This window comes from Engraulis encrasicolus, unplaced genomic scaffold (genome assembly GCF_034702125.1).
Source record: "Engraulis encrasicolus isolate BLACKSEA-1 unplaced genomic scaffold, IST_EnEncr_1.0 scaffold_56_np1212, whole genome shotgun sequence".
In the NCBI taxonomy this organism is placed as follows: Eukaryota; Metazoa; Chordata; class Actinopteri; order Clupeiformes; family Engraulidae; genus Engraulis; species Engraulis encrasicolus.
Window position 1 is genome coordinate 32,501 of NW_026945884.1, and position 10,482 is coordinate 42,982.

At 42.6% G+C, this 10,482-nt stretch overlaps 1 protein-coding gene across 1 annotated transcript; it reads left to right on the top strand.

Moving 5' to 3' along the window:
- Positions 1-6,385: 6,385 nt before the first annotated feature.
- Positions 6,386-7,154, top strand: LOC134444434 (E3 ubiquitin-protein ligase TRIM47-like). The gene has a single exon (XM_063193787.1). It carries the CDS (start codon positions 6,552-6,554, stop codon positions 7,152-7,154), a length of 603 nt encoding a protein of 200 aa, XP_063049857.1. The 5' UTR covers positions 6,386-6,551.
- The last annotated feature ends 3,328 nt before the right edge of the window (positions 7,155-10,482 follow it).

Below are 10,482 nucleotides of genomic sequence, written 5' to 3' on the forward strand. Positions count from 1 at the left end.
ATGATGCGTACAGTGAAATCATAACTTTGCCCTGGGTACTTCCAAGTTATTATTGCTGTCTCGCTAAGTTTTGAGTGAACCACCATGGAGGTAGAACACAAGCCTATAGTCTTGAGAGTCATCATAATAATGGCACACTGAGGAAGGCAGAACGCGGGAATTATAAAAAAAAAAAAACATTTATGCATGGTACAACCTTTTCTCACTCTTCAGTATTACAATATTTGTATCTCAAGATTTGCCATTGCCAATACTAGCCGGTCTGAAGTCCACGCTCTACGCATACAATCAACACTAAAAGACCACACACAGCATGCATTAATAGGTCAGCCAGACAGTGTCATCATGTGCAGTAGTAGAACACTGTGTGTGTGTGTGTGTGTGTGTGTGTGTGTGTGTGTGTGTGTGTGTGTGTGTGTGTGTGTGTGTGTGTGTGTGTGTGTGTGTGTGTGTGTGTGTTTGTGTGTGTGTGTATTTGATGTGTAACCCATGTGGTAATGTTGATAATGTTCAACAGCTCATTCACTCACATATTCATTTTGTTTAAATACCCCCCCCCCCCCCCTCTCTCTCTCTCTCTCTCTCTCTCTCTCTCTCTCTCAAACAGGAAAATGAAAAAGTAAATACATAGTCCACATTCTCTTCCACATCTGTGTATTTACTTTGTTCTGTTTGCAGTCTTGTTATTTGTTTAGGAAACTACAGCCCCCAGCCCCTCACAAATGTTTATTTTTGTCAATATTTACCCCAAGCGTCCCAAGGTTTTTTTTCCCCATTATGACCATTTTCACTCTTCATACATTACATTCATCGGTAAGGTAAGTTTTATTTCAATATCGGTACGGTAAGGTTTATTTTGGTAAGGTATGTTTTATTTTAATAAAATGAGCAACATCCCTCATCCCTACCTGCTCTTACCCAAGACCATAGAATTCATAGTTGTGACAACCTGGATACAGGAAGTTGGTTGTTTTATGTTCTACGCTCACTTCCTGGAACTATAGTGGAACTATGTCAATGGCAATCTACTGTATGTCTATGGCAATCTACTGTATGTGCAAAAATGGCTCCAAGAGACACTGTTGTGTAAAAATGGACCATTGAGTTCAGTGGGATTGGCCGAACTCTTACTGTCATGTGTCTTATCCTACCTTCCCTCATCCTGATGACAAGAATGATTCTGATTGGCCAGTCCCCAACTCCTCCCTCCCTGCGCTCCTCCTTAGTGTTCTGAGGAATCAGCTGTCACTGCTGCTGCTACTCAGAGTGTGCACTTGGTGTTCTGACGAGCTACAACATGGCGTCAGCGTCTTCTCAGGAAGAGAGGTCCTTCTCTTGTCCAGTCTGTCTGGAGTGCACTCGTCACACTGAATTCAAACCTGTAAAGTATAGTGTTCATGTATCTATCGTCCATTCTCACCCTGTTCTACCTTCCCCCTTCCTGATGACAAGAATGATTCTGATTGGCCAATCCCCAACCCCTCCCTCCCTGGGCTCTTCCTTAGTGTTCTGAGGAAGTCAGCTGTCACTCTGCTGCTGCTTCTCAGTGTGCACTTGGAGTGCGTTACAATATGCGACCTTGCCTCCTCCACTTGTGCTTGTCTCCTCGTCCCGCCTCCTGGCCCCTCCTCCGTGGAGAAAATGTTGAAGTTTCCCCGCTGTCAGCCTAGCCACAATAACTTTTGAGGGACTGTTTTTCATTCACCATCCCAATTGCAAATGAGAAAAAGACTTTACAATTGAGCTTTTGCAAGATATTGAAATATAATGCTTTTGTCAGTGATGTCATCATGACATATTACTTCCTGGTACGAGGAGACAAGCACAAGTGGAGGAGGCAAGTGGAGGAGGCAAGTGGAGTAGGCAATTGGAGGAGGCAAGTGGAGGAGGCAAGGTCGCATATTGTAATGCACACATGGTGTTCTGAAGAGCTACAACATGGCGTCAGCGTCTTCTCAGGAGGAGGACTCCTTCACTTGTCCAGTCTGTCTGGAGCTGTTGAGGGATCCGGTGACGATTCCCTGTGGACATAATTTCTGTATGAAGTGCATTAAGGGCTATAAGATAAGATGAGGTAATGCTTTGTGTCTCTGCACAGTCATGTGTCTTGCATTACACTTCTCTACAATCCACATATGAAGACATTAACCCTTAAGCGACCGACTGGGGTCATTTAGGACCCCGGCACATATTTTCATACAACATTTCTGCAATTTTCATCAGAAAAACTTGTACTTCTAGGAGTTTGTCAATACATATGTTGTGAATGATTTTTGTGATTTTTGGACCATCTATATGGGATTTATACCTCTGGGGTCATTTATGACCCCGAGAGGATCCATGAGATACTCAACATTATAATGTCCATTGTTGTTGTAATTTTCAAACTCTGGTTTTTGTATTTTGTGTCTTGGGGCATGGTCATAATATTTAATATTCATAATGTAAACATTTATAGTATTAAAATATAATATATTATATAAATAAACAGGGCACCCCTGCGATAGCCAACGAAGCATATTGTGAGGGCACCCAGGTAGCATTTCCTCTGTTATTGCTCCATATTTGTTTATATAATGGCACAGTGGTCCTAGACACATGATGCAATATGAAATGGAGGTCATCCTGATGAACGAAGAGGGAGGAAACAAGTCATCAGTGTAGAAATCAATGGCGTTTTTTCATTTTCCTTATTATATGGCTATACAAAGGCTGAAGCATCAGTTGAATCATTTCTTTGCTCTAATACATATGGAAGACACCTTTTTCACAGTTACAATGTCCAGAAAAAGTTTCAAATAAATGTTGAGTGTGCATAAGTGTGAATAATTTCACATAATCACTTTAACAATTTCACCGTATTACCTTATCAAATTGACCTGAAAGAACACACAGGAAACAGAGGTAGCATTTAAAATCTGCAAGCAGATTTTATTGTTTAACGGCCGGAGGAGTTACTGCCTGGGAGCAGCAACAAAATCCCAAAGTGTATACAGAAAACAAACCTATTTAAAACAGTCCCAGCCCCCCCCAGTCCATGACGTCATCTTTCCTATCATGAATATCTAAAAATATATATGAGTCAAATATGGTCTTGTCTCTTCCCTGTTCCGTACTGGCCCCACTGGCGTCGGTCTGTGATGGATAGTTCCACATAGCCTAAACAAGGTCATAGTTCAGCAAAGTGGTCTGGGAGAGAGAGGGAGAGATGTCTCTGAGACGTCACATAAATCAATGAGCAAGGGAGAGAGAGAGAGAATAACAGAGAATAACAAGAATGACATTGTATATTTTCAATAATACATGTATAAATGCAGAGAATTTCTTAACAATAAGTTTATATGTTTGAGACATGGTTTTGTCTATGTAAATTACCATATTACCATATATCGGATCTTGTGATTTCATGAACCCAGGAATGTTGAGTACCCTAAAGTTTTATTGCAGAAATGTCATCTATGGGCCTAATAGATAGAATTTGGCATTTCCCAAAGTTTCACTTGGAGCAATTTCCATAATTAGCATAAATATACTGTATTATTATGGTAAGACTACTACAAGTGCATGGCTAAACAATTTAAAAGATAGATATCACCATTAAACTTTCTCAGTTGATTACTGATGATGAGAGAAGAAAAAAATGTATTTGTGTTTTTTGTATTTTGTTTTTTGTATTTTGATGTTTACATATGCAAATGAGGGCATACATCATATTTAGCATATACTTATGTAAGTCTGACTCATTTTTAGCAAAACAATAAAATGTTCAAATTCAAATATTTTTCTTTAATCTTTAAATGAGGGACATTTATGTGCAAGATGTAAATAAATTTGAATGAACCCCAAAAATTAATTTATATAGTGGTATTTTTTATATAAACTCCTTGGGGTCATAAATGACCCTGCTCGGTCAGATTAGTCGCAAAAACAGGCCGGTCGCTTGAGGGTTAAAAACTCCCAATGAAAAACACATACAAATACACCATGGCCTATACAGCGCATTCCACATTATTACGAAATGACATTTTCACTGTTTCCCCAAATAATCAATACAAATGACAGTCGTCATAATTTTCAAATCATCAGCCATTACAGTAGCCTAGAAATCTAGACGCCCCTAGCGACCGCAAATTGAATTTGCTCCCGGGGGCAGTCTAGCGGACCCCGGTCGTTTTGCGAGGCTGAAAGTTATCCGATGACAGGGCCAATCAAATCGCGAGGGGGGCCGGGCTACTTAGTAAACAGGAAACTTTCTAAGAAGAAGCATGGTGTCCGTCCGTGCTACGTACAGCACGAAAGTGCACTTAATTTAAAAAGCCTGGATGATAATACATTTCGTGTCTGACATGGATTGATGTAATAATACACCATGAACTTATCGGACACAAATAGATCACAACACAATACCATTTGATCATTCGATATTTTAAACTAGCTCGGTAAGCTAACTTGAGCATTTTACAGGACCAGATAGTCACACGCTATTATCAGACCACTACTGTAGGTGTAGAATGAAATTGCTGCCCCAATTTCTAATAAGACACATGCCATTAAAAACGAGACATTTGGGAGCTTTGGAAGTCTTTGAGTAGCTTACTAAATAGATGGGAATGGCATAGTCTACCAAGCTAGTGGCTAGCTAACCTGTTGTCAATAACACAGAGCTAGGTATCCAGTCTTAATATAACCATTTAACAAGCCCCAAATGGCTCAACATTTCGCTGGTTGATCAAGGAGGGCCATGTGGTTGAAAACGAGGCATTTTTGAACTGTATAAGTGAAAACACGATTTATTAGGACACTTGTTTGTGGCTGTGGTCATCACATGCATTCACTGCTACGACGGCTCGAATTTGCCGCTCCACCTACAAAGGGGCCCTCGCTGGCTAGCTAACCTGTCGCCAATAACACAGAGCTAGGTATCCAGCCTTGTATTATATGCCTGCCCCAAATTGTAATAAGATCCATGTCATTAAAAACGAGACATTTGGGAGCTTTGAAAGTCTGTAAGTCGCTTACTAAATAGATGGGAATGACACCTAGAGTCTACCGAGCTAGCGGCTAGCCAATCTGTCGTCAATTACACAGAGCTAATATCCAGCCGTGTATTAGTTATGGGTATACAGCTAGCTAGCTAACACCGAACATGCCATGTTGACAACAATCATAAATATAACCATTTAACAAGCCCCAAATTGCTCAACATTTCGCTGGATGATCAAGAAGGGCCGTGTGGTTGAAAACGAGGCATTTTTGAACTATGTAAGTGAAAACACGATTTATTAGGAAACTTGTTTGTGGCTGTGGTGATCACACGCATTCACTGCTACGACGGCAGGAAGAGTTGCCGCTTCACAAGACAGCTGTGACGTTACACAGAAGTGTGTGGGGATTGGTTGTTTGCCATCCAATTGCGTGGCGTTGAGTGCTGAAGCAACCGTTTATCCCGCCCACACTGCTGCCCAGCCCTCCTAGACCCTGGTACAGCTTTTTGCTGTACGGGTCTGGCTCGCTAGGCTACCATTACAGTACAATTAGAAAGTTTTTGAATGAACCTTCCAATGATAACGGTATTTAAAAAAATAAATAATAATGACGGCTGTCATTTCTATTAATTATTTGGGAAAACGGCAAAAAATTTAATTTGTGTAATAATGTGGAATGTGGTGTAGAGTCCTTCATCTGGGTCCATAGGCTGTGAGGGCAGCACAGTCCAATACATTAAAAACCTTGAATATTCCAGAGTTGTACTGAATGAAGAATGTTTTCCATGTAGACGTATATGTGGGCTATTTTATTCTCATTCGATTGAGAAGTGATACAGAATGAGTTTATATTTTATTTTTGTATTCTGTTTATATTTAGTTTGGAAACATCTTCCAGAAGGGGGGAGGAGAGTATGAGGTGTGTTAAGGACTACTGGGATCAGGGTGACTTGGAAGGAGATACATTATTATTATTCATTATTATTATTATTATTATTATTATTATTATTAATAATAATGACAATAATAATAATAATAATAGAAGTAATAATAATAAATAGTATTATTATTATTAATAATATAATAATAATAATAATAATAATAATAATAATAATAATGCATTTTGCATTTCAAAACACCTCTCAAGGACACTATACAGAAATAAACAATAGTAAAAACAATAGTAAAAAATAGATTAATTCAAACAGATGAGTTGTGAGTCTGTATTACAGCTTCCCCTTGTGCAAACACACCTTCGACTCCAGGCCTGTCCTCCACAAGATCCGATTACAGCTGCCCCTGTGCAAACACACCTTTGACTCCAGGCCTGTCCTCCACTAAAACCCTCTGGTTGCTGAAATGGTGGAGAAGTTCAGGAAGACCAGCAACCAAGCTGCTGCTGCTGCTGTTATTACACACGGCCACTAGAGGGCAGCAGTACTCCATAACTACAACACGCCACTCCCCATCCAGGAAGTTTGGAGTGACACAGGTGAACACACAACTAATGTTGCACACCCAAGGAGCTGTTGTCGTCGTTTACTTTATCGGAAATTACTATAGAAAATGGCTGCAGCGATGGCAAGTAATGAGGATATTTTTACGTGTCCTATTTGTTTGGACTTTCTGAAGGATCCAGTGACTCTGAACTGTGGACACAATTTCTGTTTGGGCTGTATTGAAGACTGCTGGAATGAGGAAGATGTGAAGGGCGTTTACAGCTGTCCCCAGTGCAGACAGACTTTCACTCCAAGACCTGTTTTAAAGAAGAATATTATTATTGCTGAGCTTGTGGATCAAATGAAAAAGAGCAGAATACAAACTGCTGTTGCTGTTGCTGTTGAATGTGCTGCTGGACCTGGAGATGTGGCCTGCGACGTCTGCACCGGGAGAAAACTCAAAGCTGTCAAGTCCTGTCTGGAGTGTTTGGTATCTTACTGTGACACTCATTTGAAAGTTCATGATGAAGTTAACCCAGGTAGAAATCACACCATGACTGATGCCACTGGCCAGCTACAGGAGAGGATCTGTCCCCACCATAAGAAGGCTTTGGAAATATTCTGCCGCACTGACCAGAGTTGCATCTGTCTTCTGTGTACGATGGACGATCATAAAGGCCATGACACAATCACGGCCAGGAAAGAATGGAGTCAGAAAAAGGTCAGATGAGGAAATAGCCTAATTTTACCTACTCTGTAAAAAATATGTTTATTCGTTTTGCATTGTTCATGCACAGAGGGTTAACCTGTAAACTATATATAAAGTTAAGAAATGATTTGCCTTTGCCCAACTTAGATATAACATTCAACATTGACAGACCAACCTCCCTCCCCCTACCTGTCATACAGGTTCTGCCAGTCTGTCTCGTGTTTAGACTTATGTCTGATGTCATCAGCTTGTGAGCAATTTTTATAGTTCATGCATAATTTATGATTTTATTGTTTATATAGACCTATATTTTTCTGCTGTTTGTATTGCTTCTAAATAATGAACAAACAGCCATTTAGAATTAAGAATGACTTTCCCCTTGAGAAAGTGTGGAGGGGAGTGTTTATTACATAAAAGGTCCAACGTCTAACGCTCTGTAAAACATTGACTGGCCAACTTTAGTGTAGCCTGATACGTCCCAAGCTCCCAAGTGTGTTTGTGTGTGTGTGTGTGTGTGTGTGTGTGTGTGTGTGTGTGTGTGTGTGTGTGTGTGTGTGTGTGTGTGTGTGTGTGTGTGCGTGCGTGCGTGTGTGCGTGCGTGCGTGCTTGCGTGTGTGTTTGTGTGTGTGTGTGTTACTTTGATTCCTGATGTTCCAGGAGGGTTTGGGGCAGAGCCAGAGGAGATGCCAGCAGATAATCCAGTTGAAGGAGAAGGAGCTGCAGGAGCTGAGGAAGGCTGTGGAGACTCTCAAGGTGAGAACTGACCAGAGGAGAAGACAATCTGCACCAGGTTTCTGGCTATGCAGTGAGATACCGGTAGTAGTTCTAGTTATGATGAGCTGTGACATGAATATCATATTATATTAGAGTATTTATCGTCCCATATGATATTAGATTTCACATCAGATACTTGTCTGCTCCTGATCTGTGTGTGTGTGTGTGTGTGTGTGTGTGTGTGTGTGTGTGTGTGTGTGTGTGTGTGTGTGTGTGTGTGTGTGTTTGTGTGTGTTTGTGTGTTTGTGTGTGTGTGCACGTGTGCGTGCGTGTGTGCGTGCCTGCCTGCGTGCGTGAGCTTGCATGCTTTGCGCGCATGCTTGTGCGCGCATGCTTGTGCGCGCGTGCATGTGTGCGTGCCCAATCAGTCTGGTGCACAGACAGCAGTGGAGGAGAGTGAGAGGATGTTTGCTGAGATGATCCGCTCCGTTGAGAGAAGGTGCTCTGAGGTGACAGAGTTGATCAGAGTTGAGGTGAGTCGAGCTGAAGGACTCCTGAAGCGACTGGAGCTTGAGATTGCTGAGCTGAAGAGGACAGATGCTGAGATGAAGCAGCTTTCATTGACACAGGATCCCATCCATTTCCTCAAGGTAGGCAACATTACTTGGCTAAAGAGAGTTCAAAATATGGCTTAACACATTGGCGATACAGGGCTCATGTCAGTAGGTCTACCTCACCCTAGTGTGTGTGTGTGTGTGTGTGTGTGTGTGTGTGTGTGTGTGTGTGTGTGTGTGTGTGTGTGTGTGTGTGTGTGTGTGTGTGTGTGTGTGTGTGTGTGTGTGTGTGTGTGTGTTTCTCTGTGCAGAACATTGTGTCCATCACTGGGAGGCCTTACATCCCAGTTTCAACCAGCGTGACTTTCAGCCAAAACTTCTCCTTGGAGCCCCTGAAGGAATCTGTGTCTGCACTGAAGATGCAGATGGAGGAGAAATTAAATTCAGTCTTCGAGCAGGAAATAGTCAAGATATCTGCAGCAGGTTGGACAAACTTAGAAATCATAACATATCGATTTAATAAGGATCTTATTAGTGAGACAACATCTAATTACGGTGGAGGAGCCCATCCAACCACAGAGGCCCCCCCTGGAGAGGAAGATCACGGGCCACAAACCGAGTGTAAAGTGGCCAAAAGCTGCGGACAGAAGAGAGTGGGAAACCGTCAACCACGACCTGACTAACATCTTAAAACAACAAGTGGGTGCAGCAGAGAAAAAGCTGGAGAAGATTGGTGATATCATCTACCAATATGGAGTGGAGCGCTATGGAAAAAAGGAAAGGAGAGGTCACAAAGAAAATCCTGCACCAGTGAAATCTAGAAGGCAGCAAGAGATAGATAGGCTGGTCAGAGAAAGGCGACAGCTGAGAAGACTCTGGAAGAAGGCCTGCGACACAGATAGGGAAGGTCTTTCTCTTCTCCAGGATGACATCAAGTCCCGACTGGCAGCCTTGCGAAGAGCAGAGAACTTGAGGAAGCGGCGAAAGAAGAAGGAACATGCAAGAACGCGTTTCTATAAGGACCCCTTCAAGTTCGTCAAAGACCTTTTCGCTAAGGAAAAAAGTGGAACCTTGAAAACGTCAAGAGAAGAGTTGGAAAAAACATCTGGGAACAGTCCACTGTGACGCCAAAAAGAACGAGCCGCTAGTGATCCCGCATGACATCCCACCTATTCAGCCTCCTGAGTTCCACCTGGAGATCGGCCCTCCCAAATGGAAGGAAGTGGAGAATATTGTACGGCGAACAAGATCATCATCAGCCCCGGGGCCAAACGGAGTGCCGTATAAATTCTACAAGAATGCCCCAGATGTTCTACGCTACCTCTGGGAACTTATGAGAATAGTGTGGCAGAAAGGGATAATCCCTAAGGCTTGGCGTAGGGCTGGAGGAGTACTCATCCCCAAAGAGAAGGATGCAGCGGACATCAATCAATTCCGTCCTATCTGTCTGCTAAACGTGGAGGGGAAGATCTTTTTCAGCGTTATTGCACAGAGGCTGTCTTCCTACCTGGTGAAGAACAAGTATGTGGACACGTCCATACAAAAGGCTGGCATTCCAGGGTCCTCTGGGTGTTTGGAGCATACCAGCATGATCTGGCACCAGATCCAAGAGGCAAAGAAAGAAAAGAGAGATCTTCATATCACCTTTCTTGACCTGGCCAACGCCTTTGGCTCAGTTCCCCATAATCTGCTCTGGGAATCCTTCAAGTTCTTCCATGTTCCACCACCAATTACCACCTTAGTGAAAGCCTACTTTGAAGACCTACAATTGTGCTTCTCCACGGCAGACTTCACAACATCCTGGCTACGTGTAGAGATAGGCATCATGGCGGGCTGTACAGTTTCGCCATTGGCCTTCACAATGGCCATGGAGATCATCATCAGGGCCTCAAGGTGGGTGGTGGGGGGAGAGCGAAAGAAAAGTGGGATCCGCCTACCACCCATACGAGCATTTATGGACGACATGACCACTCTGACCACCACTGCAGCATGCACCAGGCGGCTACTAGGCAAGCTGCAGGAAAACATCAAGTGGGCCCGGATGAAATTCAAACCGAATAAATCCCGGAGTATCTCTGTGG

What these genes read in the sequence shown, in the direction of transcription:
- LOC134444434 (XM_063193787.1), top strand. Translation starts at nt 6,552, where the DNA reads ATGGCTGCAGCGATGGCAAGTAATGAGGATATTTTTACGTGTCCTATT.